Raw genomic sequence first — 18,171 nt, 5'->3', positions numbered from 1 at the left:
AGTGTCATATCTAAAAAAGCTGTGTAAAAAGAATAATTGCTGAAAGCTAACAAGCCACAAATAATAGCATTCTCACAATAGTATTTTAAAAATAAAGAGGATTTTCCTAGTTGATTCTGGGTTTGGGGTTGTCTTAGATAATCCCAGTACTGAAACTGAGTTTGGTGGAGTCTAAAGTCAAGGACAAAAGCAGCTGTCAGCACCATAGTCTGCAAACCCCTGGGTCACTGTAAAATCAGCAAAATGATTTAGCATGGAAAAATATGAAAGCATATTCCATATTAATTGGTCTGGTGTTTGAAGGATGGACATTAAGTCTAAAACAAGATTAATAAATCAAAAAGACCAATTAAAAACAACTGTGCACCTATCAGAGGACTTATAAAGAGGTCCATGAAAAAGAAACAAAATTAAACAACAAATTACAGCAGAGAAAGAGAGGAGAAGAAAGGAACACACAAGCACCAAACACCCCTGGGTGGAGAGAGATGAGGAAACAGGGAACTAGTTACTTTTCAGCTGAAAAAGACGACAAGATAAAAAAAATAATAGATATACTGAAAAACAAGAAGATCAAATGAAATAAAATAAGTGTGAAGGAGGGTGACAAACCACATCAAAGGAAAAGGAAAACTACTCATTTAAATGCTCTGACTAATCCAAGAGATAAAAGCTGCAGCAGGATTAAGGACTGCAGAAAATAACCACTGCCCTCTTGCCTACAGACACTACAGAGTTAGGCATGACTACCCTCTAGATGTATACTGAAAGCAAATGCTTTTCCCACCCTTAGGCCTCATGAAGAAACAAAACCCTTAAGAGTACAGCAATAATAAGAAAAGAGGTGTATTGGTATGAGGTGTGCTTCTGGAAGGGAGTGGGCACAATCAGAGCATCTGCCATCCCAAGGTGATTGTCCCAGCACCAGGGAATTTACTGGAGAGGGGCTGGGGGAGTTGGATTCTAAAGCTACAGTTGATGTTGTGGAGCTTTATGCTGGTTCACCATCCCAGCAGCCATAGACTATCCCTGTGAAATGAAAGCAGAAGTACAGGAGACATGAATTAAGAACAAAATGGCAAAAATTAGCTGTGTAACAGAGTTAACTGGTTCATTGCAAAGTGAAGGATGCTAACACAACACAGCATCTCAGAGATTTCAGAGAAGTAAACTGGTCCTTCCCCACTTCCCACTTCCCTTGCACTTCTCTGGACACACTCCAGCACCTCAATGTCTTTCTTGTAGTGAGGGACACAAAACTGGACACAGGATTTGAGGTGTGGCATCACCAGTGTCAACTATAGGGGGACAGTCCCTGCCCTGGGCCTGCTGGCCACACTATTGCTGACACAGGCCAGGATGCCACTGGCCTTCTTGGCTACCTGGGCACAGCTGGCTCATGTTCAGCCATCCTCAGCCAGCAGCCTGAGGCTGATTTTCCCTGGGCAGCTTTCCAGTCACTCTTCTCCCAGCCTGTAGCGTTGCATGAGGTTGTTGAGAGCCAACAAAAGACAAGCAAGGAATTATCTGAAGTCAGTGGCCCCCGACAGCACAAAGGAATCTAATCATCTTCTCCAACTAGGCATTTACCTGAACCTACAGCAAGTAAGAACTTCCCATAGTCATTGTTTTTGATAGCACTTAAATGTGCTAGAGAATAAGAATTTCAGCTGAGCGTGAAAGTGGTGCATGGAGAACATTACCAGGCCCTTTACAAGATAAAGGCTATTTTTTGGGTTCTTGTGTCAGAACTAGTTACTCTCTTCTTGTCAGTATTATCTGGATAGTTAATAATCTGAACTTTTTTAATTCTGCAGAGTATTTCTATTTATTGATCTTCCCATTGTATTACCACCTCTACATATTACCTCTGAGACAAAATGGCAAGGATTTTAACAGTGTCTATAAAGTGCTTGCCATTGTCTCAAAGGTAACAAAGTTTTTAGCACCATGCTCTGACCAACTGAGCCCTTTTCCAGTCAGTGAGAACTTCATCAGACTGCCACAGCTCCTCAAATATGATGGACAGTGGCTTCATCCACCAGTTCCCTCAGGTCCTGTGCACGCACCCCATCATGTCCTATGGATTTGTGCACCTTTGGGTTCCTTAGACAGGCTCGAACCTCATCTTCTCCTAGAGCAGGTGGTCAATTCTCCCCATCCTTGCCTTTCCTTCTGCAACACTGGTGGGGTGCTCAGAACACTTGCCAGTGAAGACGGGCAAAAAAATCATTGCATACCTCAGCATTCTCCATATCCCAGTTGTTCCATTCCCTGCCAGGGAGGGTCCATGTTTTCTCAGTCTTCCTTTTTCCTACAGCTGCACACCTCTATCTATAGTTTGAGTTAACCTCTTCCCAAGCATTCAAGCTATGTAAGACAGCTCAAACTTTCTAGTAATATAGCTAATACATTCTAATAATATATCTAATACGCTCTGGTAACATAGCTAATCAATTCGAGAGTCTGTAAATTCTAAAGCCCCGGTGTGACTAACTCAAGCACGTGGTTCCTGCTCTGCCAGGCGCCTTAACTACCAGCTGGGGGGCTGATTTCCAACGCCTGACAGCACTTAAAATCCCGGTATTTCGGTTTGGGGAAAAAAGCAACAGAGGAGGAGCCAACACACAGGAGCCGTTTCTGTCGCATCTTTAATGTCGCGGAGGAGATCCACCACCCAGCCTAAAGCACGGTAACATTCTTGCAGTTCAAGCTGTTCCCGATGCCCCAGAAACCGCGCAGCTCCGCCCAGGCAGATCCCGTGTCCCGCACGCCGGCTCCCGGTGCCGGGGCGGCTCCCGGTGCCGGGGCGGCTCCCGGCGCACAGCCCCGCCCCGCCCCGCCCGGCGGCTCCCGGCGTGCCCCGCGCGCGATGGCGGCGCCCGCGCTGTGCCGGCGCTGCGGGCGGGCGGCGGGGCTGTGGGAGCTGTGGGGCCTGCACCGGGCCCCGCCGCTGCCGCCGCCGCCCCGCCGCCGGGCCCACGAGCCGGCGCGGCGGGCGCGGGGCGCCGCGGGGCTGCTGGCGGCGCAGTGCGAGCGCGGGCTGTTCCAGGAGGTGTTCCCGGCGCAGAGCGCGGAGGAGCAGCTGCCGGCGCTGCTGGAGCCGGGCCGGCCGCCGCTGGCCGCCTACTGCGGGTTCGACCCCACGGCGGACTCGCTGCACGTGGGGCACCTGCTGCCCGTCATGGCGCTGCTGCACTTCCAGCGCGCGGGCCACGACGTCATCGCCGTGGTGGGCGGGGCCACGGCGCGGCTCGGGGACCCCAGCGGGCGGGAGCGCGCGCGGGAGCCGCTGCCGGCGGGGCGGGTGCGCGCGCAGGCGCGGGCCTTGCGCGCGGGGCTGGAGCGGCTGTTCGGGAACCACCGGGAGCTGTTCTGGGAGCCGGCGGCCGGGCGGCTCGGCCGGGCCGCGCTGCTGGATAACGCGCGATGGCTCGGCCGGGAGCCGCTGCTCCGCTTCCTCGGCGGCGCCGGCGGGCGCCTCCGCATGGGCACGCTGCTGAGCCGGCAGAGCTGCCAGGCGCGGCTGCGCAGCGCCGATGGCATGAGCCTGGCCGAATTCCTGTATCCAGCGCTGCAGGCCTACGACTTTCTGCACCTCCACCAGCACCACGGCTGCCGCATCCAGCTGGGGGGCCACGACCAGATGGGAAACATCATGTCCGGCTACGAGCTCGTCACCAAGTACGGGGGAGCGCGGGGCGGGAGGTGATGCGCAGGGTGTGGGCATCGGGCAGCCTGTGCCAGCAATAGTGTGGCCAGCAGGACCAGGATGCGAATGTCCCCGTGTAACGGGCACTGGCAAGGCCGCACCTCGAGTGCTGTGTCCAGTTCTGGGTCCCTCCGTTCAGGACGGACAGTGAGGTGCTGGAGCAAGTTCAGAGAAGGGCAGCGAGGGAATGGACTGCCCAGGGAGGTGGTGGAGTCACCGTCCCTGGTGGTTTGTAAGGAAGGACTGCCCATGGCACTTAGTGCCATCCTCTAGATGACATGGTGCTGTTCGGCCACAGGTTGGACTCGATGAAGCCTTGTCCAACCTCTCCCGATTCTGTGATTCCATGACGGAATGCTGTGCGACTTGGTGCTGACAGGCCTTAAAGCACCAGGGGCAGAAGTCAGCCCTCAAGAGATTTGGCTATACACAAAACTGTGATTTGAGAGTAGTTAATTGGCCTGATTATGAGCTTGGTACATACGTACCTCTTGACCAGGTTTATATGAATTTTTAAGAAAAAGGATAGGTTCTTTTATTAGTGAATCCAAGAACCAAAATCAAATACTCTGAAGTGTGGGACAAAATCGAGACAAGCTTTGGCAGCTCTGCTGGCACACACATCCTGGTGTAATCTCACCAAAGTAAAGGCAGTTGTGGTACATTGGTAAAGATTGCTCCATTTCTTAGAAATAAAATGAAAAATGATGAGGATGTGCTTTTTGCTTAGCCACCACATTTAGTGTGAGTCTCTAGAAAATTTGCATAAGTACAAATCAGGGAGCATGTGGCAACACTTCTTCAGTACTTGCTTCAGCCTTAGGAGACACAGAATTGGCATAGAGGAAAAGCCTTACAAGTGTCCAAGCCACACAAGCAGCTTTGATCAGCACTCAGGACAGAAGGTCCATGACAATGAATTTGCTAATGCTGTTGCTCATGGAACTACTTAAAATATGTATATGTCTTTGATACACACAAAAGAACTTAAAAACTTAAGTTTTTGGTTTTCTTCCTAAATCCATTTTCACAGAACAGTGTTCTGGCATCTTTATACCAAGGACAGAGTCTTGTAAAATTCTTGTATTTTAGTCAGGATTACCAAGATAGAATTTTTTTTTTAACATGAAGTGACTCTTCTTTTTAGGATGACAGGAACAGATGTGTTTGGAATTACTGTACCTCTTATTACCAGTACTACTGGCGATAAACTGGGAAAGACTGCTGGAAATGCAGTTTGGCTGAACAGAGATAAGACTTCTCCCTTTGAGCTGTATCAGTTTTTTGTCAGACAACAAGATAACGTAGTTGAAAAGTAAGTTTTCCTCCATCTTGCTTTTTGTCATCGTTTATAAAACCTGATCCTAACTGTTCACTGTAACTGTTTCATTTGGGTGTGTGCAACACAGGATCCATTTAGAAGTGTATGTTAATTATAACTGTACATTCATGAAATAAACAGGCATGACTGGTTCTTAAGTATACAGTATAGTGGAACCTGTCTCCATATGCTGAAATATAAATCAGAAAATTAGAAGGTGGTTAACAAAGGAGTGAAGCATAGTGCATTTTATTCTGCCAGGTGATTCTCTTACATGGCATATTAGTTTCAGTACTGTAGCATCACAGGTTTTTCAGTACACTACATTACTACATTGATTGTAATAAGTTGCTCTATGTTATTTTCTAAATCTGTTTTACTTTAAACTTCAATAGCACTGTTAAATCTGAGCTACTTCCATATTGTGACCTGTCTCGTAATTTACCTCTCTCAAAGGTTTATGCTCTGATACTTCATATTCATGTTCTGATCCCCAACACCTTTCAGACTGAAAAGAAGGATATGTGGGTACTTAATACTAAAATATTTCAGGCATTCAGACTTTTTACCAGTAAAGGTACCTTTAATACACTGCACGGGACTGAAAGCTCATTAAAACGGGCTTTGTTGTAAAGAGTAGGCTTAGCTATGCATCTTTAAATTCTTGATTATCCTAAATAATCTTCCTGCTGAGATACTTGCCAATACTTAGTATGCTTCATTCCCATGATCACCACAGACTGGCAGTGGTATTTTGCATTAGCAGATTGTGGATCTGCTAAGATAAATACAAAACCTTTTTAGCTGACACACTATTCCAATAAATCCTGTAAAAGTTTCAAGACAAAACTAAATTGTTGATTGAAATACAAGCTTCATAAAAGCATCTGACACCATCTTATGCCTGAAAACTTGGCCCTAGACAGAAGATCAAGTAAAATCTGAGTTTTAAAGATTTGATTGAAAGGACAGAGTATCTGTAAAACGTGTTTCTTAAATTGACTAAGAATCATTTTAGTGCAGTTACTGAACGGCAAAGACAGGAAATCTGCAATGATGGCTATACAGACAAAATATTTTTTCCCTGCTCATAGATACCTGAAACTATTCACCTTCCTTCCTCTTGAGGAGATTGCCCACATCATGGAAATGCATGCTAAAGAACCTGAAAAATGGGGCCCTCAGAAACGACTGGCTGCAGAAGTAACCAAGCTTGTCCATGGTAGAGAGGGGCTGGAATCTGCTAAGAGGTGAAGTTTCATTTATTGAGCAGTTTTGTTTCAGATTTAGTCTATGATAATTATCCATAGCTTTTCAGGGACTATTTTAATCTGTTAAGTTGTTGCCTAGATGTTAAAAGAGAAAAAGTAATAATCCTGTAGAATTAAAAATACACTGACAATATCAAAAAAGCTTGCAGGGCAGTGGGGTACAATAAAAAAATGGGGGTGAATTTAAGTATTTCTGGTAGTTTGTGGACTCTCAAAAGAAACTGGGGAGGGGAATCTGATGAGTTGAGTAGCACTTTGTGTGAACAGCTCTGTGTTTTGAATGATCTTTGTTCTCACAGGTGCACTAAGGCCCTTTATTACAGCAGTGTGGAGGCACTGGAAGATATGTCCGACCAAGAGTTACAGGAACTTTTCAGACAAGCTACTTCTGCTGAATTGATGCTTGAACCTGGGATGACTGTTCTTGACTTGTGCCGCAAAGCAAATGCCATTCCAGATGGACCTAGTGGGTAAGTTCTCACCTGTGCTCTCAACAATAAAATATAAATAGTAAATACTCAAAACAGTATTTACACTTCTCAGAAAGAACTGGAGTAGTAGAGGCTAAGGTTAATTTCAGTCACTGTTGACCTGGACTGAAAGTGAAGTGCAGGAGACTTGAAATTCATGCAATTACAGATCCAGCAACAAAACAAAAACCCTAAGTGAACTTTCAATTCTTAATAACAATAAATAGTTTTCTCTTGCAATTAACAGGGCTTTTTTGTTTTGTTTTTAAGGTACCGGAAAATTACAGATGGAGGAGTTTCAATAAATGGGAATCGTGTAACTAATCCTGAGACTGTTCTTATTCTCGGACAGCATATTCTGAAGAATGGAGTATCATTACTTAGGGTTGGAAAGAAAAATTACTACATTATAAAATGGCTGCAGTTGTGACAACAGAGTATCTCCTAAAATGACAGGTCATTTTAACTCTGCTGCTTGAAGATGTACTTGAAGATGTTTCTGTACTGTGCATTACTACAAAGCTCACAGACTGCCCAGTGCTTCCCTTTCAAAATGCACCAGAGTTCAAATGAAGGAGCTGAGTTATACCACTGAAGAAATTGTAGATACTCTGCCTTATTCAAAGCACCTTTCATAAGGATCTGCACAAGACGAAAATGAAAAGATTGATTTTAAAGTCCAACAACGGAGATGTGCCCCTCCTTTAAAAGCCTTCTGTGTTGTAGGAGAACAGTGGACAGTTATGCTACAGGAAAACCCACAGCAAAACGAGCCAAAGCAAACTCAAACCCTGTCCTTCTTCCAGCCAACGTGTGCTCACCTACCTGAGAAATATTGCTGGGATCAAAGACAACCAACCTATGGTCATGTTTCTCTCAACAGGTTTGCTTTGAAGGAAGCTGCAGAAAATTCCTAATAAAGGACTAAATGATTAAGCACTAATGTAAGTTGCTTCTTCATTATGTATGGGGACAAAAACGGCACTTAAATTTTCCAGCCTTCACGTGGAAATACACAGCAAATTCACTTACTGCAATCTGAAAGTACAGAGCCTTTCAAAGCTTTAATCAATCTAATGAATCCCTTCTACACCTTCTGTGTGCGTAGTAGGACTTAAAAAGTGAGTGATACTTGTTCCACTTCTTTGGTCCTGTGAATGACCAGGATGCATCCATGCTATCCAGCATCTTTGTTGAAGGAATATCCTGGTATTAGTTCTGTAGGCTCTGCAGTCAGCTGGAACACAGTACATGATACCAGAAGATTTGGAGCATGTAGATGAAAGGGGATTTTTAATGTTAGCAGCCCAGGAGTTGGGGGTGAATAGCACCACAAGGATCTCTGGACCAGGAAAGATGTGAGGGAAACTGCAGTGCTCTGCAGTGTTGCTTTCAAGGATCAGGCTTCACATGTAGGCCATGCAGAATCATTTCCTGGCTATGAAACTGAAATATGGTACTTTCAGAAGCTCAGCATGTTCTTAGTGTTAATAGAGTTATTAGTGTTAATTTCAGTTTCCAGATCCTAATTATCTGTCTCATAATGACCTTTCTAGCCTAGTCTCTATTACATAAAAATGAAAAGTAGTTGAGTCATTTCTACTTCAAAAAAAGCACATGGAGGAAAAGGGGGAAGGGAAGGGGAAGGGAAGGTTAAGTTCATCCACCTAACACAGCCACGTTGTTCCTTAAATGACAGAAGCATTAGAGCAAATCAAATGCACCTGGGACCAAAATACACCAGTTCACACCCATGTTCACCTCCAGAGAAATACAGCAGAGCACATTTGAGAGGTTCTTTCTGGTTGAAGGAAAAACTCCTAGGAATAAGTAGTTTCATGTCTGATCTTTTTCCTGCCTGTTTTCTGTCATCTCCAAATGATGCAGGTGCATGTATATCCACTTGAAATAAATTAGTAAACTTTTTTTTTTTAAATAAATAAAAAAGGAATAAAGTTCTTTGCAAGGAAGGTTTCTAGTAAGATTCATAAACCTCAAGAAATTTAGTCCATGCTTGCCTTTGAACAAGTCCTAGCAATCCAAACCCTTCCCTGACTCTTACCAGAGAAACAGCTGGATAAAACCACTACTTGCCATGACCATACAGGGCCATCACAACTGAGCATTTGAACCTGGGCCAAGGATCAAGGGTGACTGGGAAAACTGACTATTCTTTCTTAGCCTGGGCTTATTTCTTATATACAGGTATGTTTAGGTAATCAGAGATTGTTCACATTTGTTCAGATGTGAACAAGGAGTTAGTTATTAAAGTATTTAACATGGCTACAACTGTGTGACTTGAAAGTGCAAAAAAGAAAAGTAATTATTTGGGCAAGATATTTTTTAAAAACCCAGAACCAACAAACTAAAAAAGCCCCACCAAAAACATTTGTACAGCAAAACCTGGAAGACTTGAATTTAACCTTATGCAGCAACTGGCAGTCAAGAGGTAAAGGGTGAAAGGGCATGGAGCAGGTAAACTCAAAACTATGGGAGCATGAAAGCACCTTCACTAGTTTAAACAGTGTCATTGAGCACAAAACCATGTTCAAGTGGTATTAAACTGTAAGGAAGCAATCCTCTACCTCTCACCTCGCAGCACACTTTAATTAGCAACAAAAAGCAGATGCAGTGGAGATCTTCAATAACTAGAGAAAACACCAGGTACCCATTGCTCTCACAGCTGAAGGAGAAAACTGCAGAAAAAAAAAATTTACTCAGGATAATTCCATTCAAGTTCCCAATAAGGGCACAACAAACCGGCAGGTTGTTTCTTTTCCCTGCTCTGATCCATAAAGCAGGGACCTGAGTTTGCCATATCCAATCTGGCATCTGTCATTTATCCCCAAAGCATTGAATAAAGGCAGGTTTTACACAAGGTCTGCTCTGCTGACTTCAGAATAAGGTCTAAAGCACACAGACACCACCACCCCCATTACCCATCTGTTCCACTAAGTAAAATTTGAACCTGCCTAAAAAATACTGACGAACTGGATTCACATTGGGATACTGTGATATTTACTTATATTATATAGTTGTATTTTAGTTACAGCAGGACTACAATAGCTCAGGTAATAATGTCAGACATGTACCAATCTGAACTTGGCTCGAGTGGGTTTTTTCCTCCATGATTCTCTCCTCACTGGAGAGAAAGTTAGCTACAACTGGAGATAATTTTGTCATCAATGCACAAGTTTAAATTAAATAAGGTGATCTAGAAGACAGTTGTAAACCATCAGTCTACTGGGAAATTTTCAGTTGCTGCTCTCATTAGGCTTTTTCCCACAGCTTCCCCGTAATTTCTTTTAATGCTAGTAGTAACAGTGGCATTTGAAGTATTTTAGTTCAGTTCAGAACACAGCTTGTTTCAAACCTATCAACAGCCACAAATAGCCTGTCAACACTGTGAGTTATGGAACTATTCATGAACTAAGAACGCAGAACTGAATGACAGCAAGTGCAATCACAAGTAAGACAAGTACAAATATAGGTAGGTATTTACACTATTGGCTTACAAGAGCATGTAAGTCCTGCCACCAGAACAAGTCAGTTCAAAACTATTTCTGGCATAATTAATTTTGTGTATTATCTGTTTATTAAATAACAGGATTGTTACAGCATGGACTTTCAGAGACTTGCATTAAGGATTACAAATCAAGTTCATTTCTTGGCACTCAAAACATAACCAAATTGAAACTTTTTGTGAAACTTAAACAAAAAAAGTCGTAACATTTCAGAAACCAAATTAACACTGGAAATTTCACATGACATTACAGAGCCAGGTATCACTTGCAAGAATTTCTTCAATAAATGAAATTCATTTGCATTATGCAGCATTTCAAAACTTTACAAGTCCGAGTATTTCTTCACAAGAGACCGCTGACTGAACTTGGGGAGTTAAAGCTTAGGTAGCAGATCACTTATGGACGGCACTACCTTGTTGAAAACTTCTTGGATGTTGAAAGCAAAAGGGAGAGAGGTGTCAGGTGAATTCCAGACAGAAATGTAATGCTTTGGACAAAACTTAAAAGCTTTCACTGATCACCAAAGTGGATTTGAAAAGTGGTTTGCACTTCAATCATATTTCTTAAATCTGAGAACTACCATCCCTGGATACAATGCAAGATAGAAGTACCTCCTTTGTATTCATTACACATAATGCATACATTATGCATACCATGACTTTTTAGTCTGTTTAAAAATACACAATGTATTTCTGTGTTCTGCATGAATTACCTCACATCATACATAAAGTATCCAAAAGTTGCATCTGTCAGACTTAACTCTTTGTGCTTATACTGATGCCAAATTGAAGATCACCATGAGAAAGCAAGTTTTTAAACAGAGTTTCTTGTAAACTGAATTTTTAAATTTTCAATCTTTAGCAGCTTACAAAAGGAATTCCATTTTTGCTAACTGATTTCAGGGGGAAGGAACTGCATATGGTAATAAAAACCTCACTATCTTGGCCCAATACCATGAAATCAAGCCATGGAGGTTAAAAGCAGTGTCCTGTATTTCATGCAAGTTGTGTTAAAGAAAAAATATCAGCAACACTATAGTAAACATTTTCACTTTATACAAAAAGAGTGAATCTGCTTGAAAAGTACATGCAAGTATGCTGGCTGTAGTTTAAATAAATTTTTATTCATAAAAATTAAAATGTTTACTTTTTCAAGGCTAGTGTGATCAATAGTTACCTGTATGAATTATAATCAGAAGAAAAAAAAAAAAACCCTCATCAACTTAATCTCCAACCTAAAAATTTCATAATTTTACGATTGTCCTCAAAAAAAAGCTACTTACAGCACAATAAAATTTCCTCAAAAGCAACTGTAATCTCTGATATAAATATTCCAATTCCACAGACTTTCTTTCATACTGTCATACATTCCAAAATTTGCAAAAGTTGTGGGCATCCCCTTCTCCCTGGCCAACTTCATCTATTTTTAAAAAGAAACACTTATTATCCCATGACAGTTTTGAAATCCATTTTTATTTTTCCGTTCTGCCAGAGCAAGTTTACTGTCAGATGCTCCAGGGGCTTGGTCCCAGGGGGGGAGGAAGGGGAAGGTGTCCTTGTGCCTGATTATAAACCCCAACATTCATACACAAGCTCCAGTGCACATTAAGAACTCTGCACCTACTTTTCAGTAGGCTGTTATTGTTCACAAGCTCCAGGCTAATTCTTCCTACATGATACTCCATTAAATCAAGTCTGAAGTTTTGTCTGCCACTGAAACATTTGGGAACAAAGAAAAAAAAAGGGAACACACATACATAGTAATACGCTCGACATCTCTACTGTGCTATAAAATGGAGACCTCCATCTGTCACAGTGCATGCAATATATTCATGAAAGAAAATACTCGGTGCTCTCTTTTCTTCACAGTATTGGAACTTCTACTGGAAAAGCAGCTTAAAACTATGCCACAAGACTACACCGGCCGTCTTAACCACAGGCAACCTGTTCAGCAAGTCAGGCACTGGAACTTGAACATTTTTCCCCAAGTTCAAATGAGACTGTCACTGAGACAGAAGACTTGGTCTGCTTTAATTTGCACCAGAAACCTGGTAAGGAAACATTTAGAGCCATTTATTATATGGATTAAATACGACTTCTTTTGCAAAATACAGCATATTTTTCTGTTTGCAAATCAAACCAACTGTCTTTACATGAGCAGATTTACACAGTTGCAGTACACAGATAAGAAGAGTTCATAAATAAAAATTCTACTCCGTATACCATGCCTAGCAATTGTCAAGCCAATGTAACCTCCAATGCATATAAATAGTGTGGCTGATACAGTCTTCACCAAAGATGTGTCTCACGGATCTCTGCAATGATCTGGCTGGCTCGCTGCAGGGCCTGCACACAGGAACACACAAAAGCCAGAGCTAGTTAGTTTGGCTGGAGAGATTTCCCAGGGACATAACAGCAGCAGTCTGGGAAGTGTAAAGTTAAAAATCTAATCAAAGCTAATCAGTTTCATTATGAAATGAGTAACAACCCATTAAATTCTCAAGAAGGGCACACTTTTTCACCATACACTGTTTTAGTGCTGTAAAACTTAAAGGAGAAACTGTACCTACTTTATATCTAGCCTGCTAAACTGCAGATTTAAAAGCTCATATATAATCCTTTCTGGTCATGTATTGGGTTTTAATTCCTCTAGCAGAGAAAAGGAATACACAGGCATAGTCTTAAAAAGCAGTAAAGGGAAGACAAATCTTCAAAAAGCTTCACATTGATATGGTTAACTACTGCCATGAGCTCCTGATCTCTTCATTACCTTTAGCATGTCAGCTGCCTCTTTCCTGCGCTGTGCCATGTCCTCAGACTCAGTGAGAAGGTCATCCAACAACAGGGATTTATACAGCTGGCCCACCAGCTCACTCTGGAGAGTGTCCTTCACGTGGTTCACCAGAAAATGCATCACTGCCTTTGGCACACTGCAAACACATAGAGATTGTTTCTTTAAAATAATTATTCAAAACCTGATCTGTTCCAGTTCGAAGAATGCACAATGAGGGCAAGCAGCTGCACACAAGCTTGGCTCAAACTACCAGGAATCTATCACTACCATAAATAAAAGTTCTCTCAAGTAAAAGCAGCATCATGTACAATGTAAGAGCAGAACTAATTCATATAAAATTAATTTCTTCTAAATGGAATAGCTGCATTGTAAAAAAAAACATGAATAGTATAAAACACAAAATAAGAATAAATAGATTACTTGGCTCATTAGAAACCAACCTGTTTCTACTGTGCTAGGGATGGCACACATTTAAGTATGTCAACCCTAAAATCAAATTTTATGTGTAAGTGGGAAAGGAAAAAGGCAAAGAAATAATTCATATCTCTGATATGACATAGTACAAACAGTGCAGTAAAGTTAAGGTAAACAAAGCACTTCCCTGACATGAAATACTAAAAATTATATTGAAGGTATTAGTTTACTGGATAGACTAAAACACCTATGATCTCACTAACCTGCTCTAAAAGCTGGTTTCCAGATTCCTGTATTTCCCTCCCCCCCAAATTTCCCATATACATAAAAATATAAATATATATGAAGTTAGACCTTTCCACAAAGACATAAGCAAAAAAAATTTTTACAGAATTCCTCATTAAAGAAAAAGTAGGACATTTTTTAAGCAAAACTTTAAAGGCATTTTCCACAGTAGAAAGAACTTTTTTATGCTGTTTCTATCTTTATAGCTAAATGCTAGAAAACTGAGCCACACTAGCTCCTATTTGACCTTCCCATTTGAAATAAAAGGATAGCAAAGCTAAATTCTGTTAGGGGTACACAGCACCTAGAGTTTATTCTAGTTACTTGCTGCAAATCATCCATGTGAATTGAAGCATCCTCCAGAAAAGCAGGCACCTCCTAAATAATTAAACCTTTTACTTAATATTATACAGAACTTGAAACCATTAGAGAAAACAAGTGCTTCTTCTAACTTTTTAATTCTGTGAAGGGTCAAGTTTTACTGCTGCTGTCCCTTCTAAAAAATAAATGTATTTTCTCTCTTCTTACATACATAAGAACATGATAAAAATAGCAAGATTATATATATAACTTGAAAAACAGTATTTCTATGGCTTAAGTATTTCAAGGAAGTGTGGGTTTACCTGTCCTGAATGTTCTTCCTGACAATAAGGAAGTAAGATTTAATAAGTCGTTCAATCACTTCACAATCTCGTTGCTCCCGGGCAGAAAGTTTGCGTGCAACAGGTACAGGCTGTGTGAAAAAACAAACCCCTCAGATTACCAATTCTGCTCATTTGCATCTGTAAATAAAACTGTAACTACTGCTCTTTTAGCCTGAGTTTGATGGATGTAACCTGTCTTGCAACAAACCTGTAATTCTTCAGAAATAAAATTAGAGACATATCAAAATCCAGATGGGTGAAACAAAAGTCAGAGGGCACCACTACATTTTTTCTAAAGCTCTCCAAATACTTCAAGTATCTCCATCTGTTTTTAAGTGGGTTTTGTCTTTGATGATTCTCCTCATCTAATAGAAACATTCAACTTCAGCAAAAGAAGAGCAGGAATTTGAGTTGAGCTGAGATTTGTTTCTGTACCAACACCTATCTAGACAAGGAGTTCACTTGCACAGGAATTTGTGAAAGGAAGCCAATTATCCCAGTCTTAGGCTAACTGGAGCAGGCAGGGAGGTTGCAGGGAGATTGGGGTTGGGCAAGTAGCAAAGCAGAGAGACTGACTAGAGCTCCCTGTTGCTATATGGGAATTATTTACAAAAATAACACATATTAGCAGCAAAGTTACAAGATCCAGAATTCAGGTGTTTTCTTTCCTGAGCCTGAACTACAAAGAAAAGGAATTTGTCTTCCATGACTCACCACATCTAATAGGTTTACAGCATGTCCTTTTTGAGGACTAGCAGGTAGGGCCGCAGCTGGCTTGGATTTTTCCTCTGCTGATACTTCTTCTGCTTTGGAGGGTTTTAGCATTCCTCTCCAGTTGCCTGTTCCAGACTCCTGAGATGCATCTGATGCTACAGAGGGAGTCTGCACAAACAGCACATTGAAAAAACATGGCAGAATTAGAACTTGGGCACTGTAAAGAAGTGTCTGATCAAATCACTACAGATAAAACTCACTAAAAAAAAAGAGATTTTCATAGGTATATTCCCTTCATTCTGTTCTTCACATTCCCCACATTTATTCTCCCTTTGTTGGTTACAGCTGACAAAAGGTACCAGTAAAGTGAAAGCTTTTAAAACTCATATTCTCCCCTAAAAAAGGGTATGAAAATGTCTCACACGGAGAAGCTCCACAGCATTTTAGGGGTCTACAAATCACTTCTGAAATATGGGGTGGTCTTTCTAAGTCATTTGGCTTTTACCACACATCTTATACTATCAGGATCATTCTGAAAGCATATTTTGAACACCACAGCTCTTGCAATACTTGAATTTAAATTCTTCGAGTTCTATTTAAGTACAAACTGAAGTTTCTTACAGCAACGGTTAAAAAATATGCACGTTTTTGTTTCGAGGTACCACAGCTATGAACATATTTGTGCTGTCAGAATTTACAGAAGGTTTTTGTAACAAATCAAAACAAAAATCTTCATCCTCTGGAAGTGAAGATCAGAGAATCTGGGAAGTTCCAGAAAAAGAATGACTCACATATCTCCTGAGAAAAAGATGTAACACCCAACTCTTAACCATTAGGAATCACTGGACAAAAGAAATATTAGTGGGTGGTATCCACCATATGTTAATTAGTATTAAAAAACCTCAAAGTTTATTTTGATGTTGAATAGGGGCAATTTTTACGTTGTATGTTTCCACAAGCCTAATCTCTGTTCTATTTACTACTGTGCTTTAAAATCTACTCCTGTTTGAAAAACATTCAAGGTCATTCAAGGCTTTGTACTACTATTTATGTCTTGCTTCAGATTTAGGAGGAAAAAAGCTCAATTTATCTATTGTGTTTACAATTATTCACCACGGGCTGATCTTAAGTCTAAAAACAAAGTGAGAAACAAAGCATAGTAAATAGAATAACAACAGTAGCATACAGGAGGAAACCCAGCTAACCTGTACACATCAAAAATTTTATTTAAATTGCCCAACTGCTCAGAGGCATTGTAGAACACACTAAGAATTCAAATCAAACTCTGCTAATAAAATTATTGTTAAAGAAGCTCCACTGCATGATTTCTGATTGCAAGACAGTTGTTCAAAATGACAAAAATGCCATTCTCATTCTGTGTTACTGTGGAGCCTGCTCTACCTCCAAAGTAGTATCAGAAACAAAGCTACACAAGAGTGTGTGAAATGGATCAGAGGACAGGTTTTATGGGAAATGCAAACCAAATCTGGCAGCTTCCTGCAACTTCTTAAGTGAAAACACTATCTTCACTGTGGCTCTTGATTTCTTTTTAATTTTTGCAGCATATCAAAACCTCTAAAACACTGATGAAAATAATAGTTAAAATTCTACTAGTGGCTAGATAGATTTTGACTTTAATGACTTTGTTCAGGACAGAAATGGAAACTTTGCATTAAAATCTGAATGTGCAATAAAGCAGAAAGCCTGAGTCCCCTTGGTACTCCTAATACACAAACTTGTGACTGCCCATCTTTTCTGACTCCAAGCAAGAGCAATTAGCAGAAAAGCCTTCAGAGTAATAATGAGCTGTTATTTTAACAGAAGAGACAGCACACCTAACATGTAAAAAAACACAGCAGAACACATTTCACAAATATAGGTAAACCAGAGATTCAACAATTATGTGAAACAACACAAAGGAGGTTCAGTTTGAACAAAGCCTGTAAAGATTCCCTGCAGGAAGCAGGAAACTCACATTTTAGCTTATCTTCTGTCCTCCTTCTTTAACTGTCAACACATTAAAAACATGCAGTTTAACAGCCATGCTGAAGACTTTTATTACAATACTGTTGCACCAAACAATCTATTGACAGTTTGAGGCAAATTATGCTGCATATTTGCACCACAATATATTGCAAACAAGAGTTCAAAGAGAAAGCAGTGACTTGGCTGCCTCATGGCATGTCTTGACATGCCACTGCACATAAAATCAGGAGTGCCAAGTAATCCACACTGGGTAGAACATCCAGACTGGGTAAGACAGAGCACTAGAGACAAACTGCTTTCCTTACTTCTGGGGTGCACCACAACAGAAACGTGCATGCAGTGCTTAGAGGAAAAATCAAGACAGACCTTGCCATCAGCCTCAGCAGAAGCAGCAGTAACAGTCTCCTGGGAAGCAGGTGCCAATGCACCTGGAGCTTTAGTAGACTAAGGAAGGTAAAAAATGCAGGGAGGGGAAAAAAAAAACAATTCAACTGAAGACCACCAAATTTACCTAGCAAATTTCATATACTTTTATCTACTAGCATCTTTCAAAATCCAGAAAAGAAATATTTTGAATTTGCAAGAAAAATTGTAATAGAAGCACAAAAAAAAAGAAAAAAAAAGGAAAAAAGAAAAAAATTTAAAAAAAAAAAAAAAAAAAAAAAAAAAAAAAAAAAGGAAAAAAAAGGGGGGGGCACCTCCAAGACAGTTAAGAGACTTTTGGATTATCTGATCTTCAATTTCATTTCATCTCCTACGCTGATGATTTAAATATGAAATCAATGAAAAGAAGGCTCAAAGAGCACTGAAAGCAATCTCTAGATAGCTACCTTAAATTCCCAGTTCATCCATCAATTGTCTTAGACTGATTCAAGGCAGTAGTATTAGATCTCCTCTGGGACTTCATCTCACTTTTTAAGGTAACCAACTTAGTGAACAGATTTCTATCAGCTGTGGAAACTCCTGTTACAACCTCATGAGGATCTTAAACTATATTCTCTATCTTTGAATTCTAAATACTTCACATAGTATTAAAT

The 18,171-nt window shown here is 40.8% G+C and overlaps 2 protein-coding genes across 5 annotated transcripts in view; one reads left to right on the top strand and one right to left on the bottom strand.

Moving 5' to 3' along the window:
- The first annotated feature begins 2,857 nt into the window (after positions 1 to 2,857).
- Positions 2,858 to 7,717, top strand: YARS2 (tyrosyl-tRNA synthetase 2). Its single transcript, XM_069003122.1, has 5 exons — positions 2,858 to 3,684; positions 4,860 to 5,027; positions 6,128 to 6,283; positions 6,604 to 6,774; positions 7,045 to 7,717. Exons 1-5 carry the CDS (start codon positions 2,873 to 2,875, stop codon positions 7,202 to 7,204), a joined length of 1,467 nt encoding a protein of 488 aa, XP_068859223.1. The 5' UTR covers positions 2,858 to 2,872; the 3' UTR covers positions 7,205 to 7,717.
- A 2,629-nt stretch (positions 7,718 to 10,346) lies between these two features.
- Positions 10,347 to 18,171, bottom strand: part of DNM1L (dynamin 1 like) — a 36,325-nt gene continuing 28,500 nt past the window's right edge. For 2 of the 4 annotated variants that reach the window (XM_069003118.1, XM_069003119.1), the window contains 5 exons: positions 17,501 to 17,578; positions 15,149 to 15,316; positions 14,414 to 14,523; positions 13,068 to 13,227; positions 10,347 to 12,643 (listed from right to left, as the gene is read on the bottom strand). In XM_069003118.1, the coding sequence (XP_068859219.1) occupies positions 12,587 to 12,643; positions 13,068 to 13,227; positions 14,414 to 14,523; positions 15,149 to 15,316; positions 17,501 to 17,578 (573 nt within the window). In that variant the 3' untranslated portion in view covers positions 10,347 to 12,586. The remainder of the gene's footprint in view (positions 12,644 to 13,067; positions 13,228 to 14,413; positions 14,524 to 15,148; positions 15,317 to 17,500; positions 17,579 to 18,171) is intronic. The other 2 variants (XM_069003120.1, XM_069003121.1) reach the window with 1 other exon arrangement.

Source organism: Aphelocoma coerulescens, chromosome 1A, assembly GCF_041296385.1.
Source record: "Aphelocoma coerulescens isolate FSJ_1873_10779 chromosome 1A, UR_Acoe_1.0, whole genome shotgun sequence".
NCBI lineage: Eukaryota > Metazoa > Chordata > Aves > Passeriformes > Corvidae > Aphelocoma > Aphelocoma coerulescens.
The sequence above is the reverse complement of the archived record's forward strand: the minus strand, read 5'-3'. Positions and strand labels throughout refer to the sequence as shown.

What these genes read in the sequence shown, in the direction of transcription:
- YARS2 (XM_069003122.1), top strand. Translation starts at nt 2,873, where the DNA reads ATGGCGGCGCCCGCGCTGTGCCGGCGCTGCGGGCGGGCGGCGGGGCTG. An exon ending in GGGCTGGAATCTGCTAAGAG is followed by an intron (nt 6,284 to 6,603) that starts GTGAAGTTTCAT and finishes TTGTTCTCACAG; the next exon opens with GTGCACTAAGGCCCTTTATT. An exon ending in ATTCCAGATGGACCTAGTGG is followed by an intron (nt 6,775 to 7,044) that starts GTAAGTTCTCAC and finishes TTTGTTTTTAAG; the next exon opens with GTACCGGAAAATTACAGATG.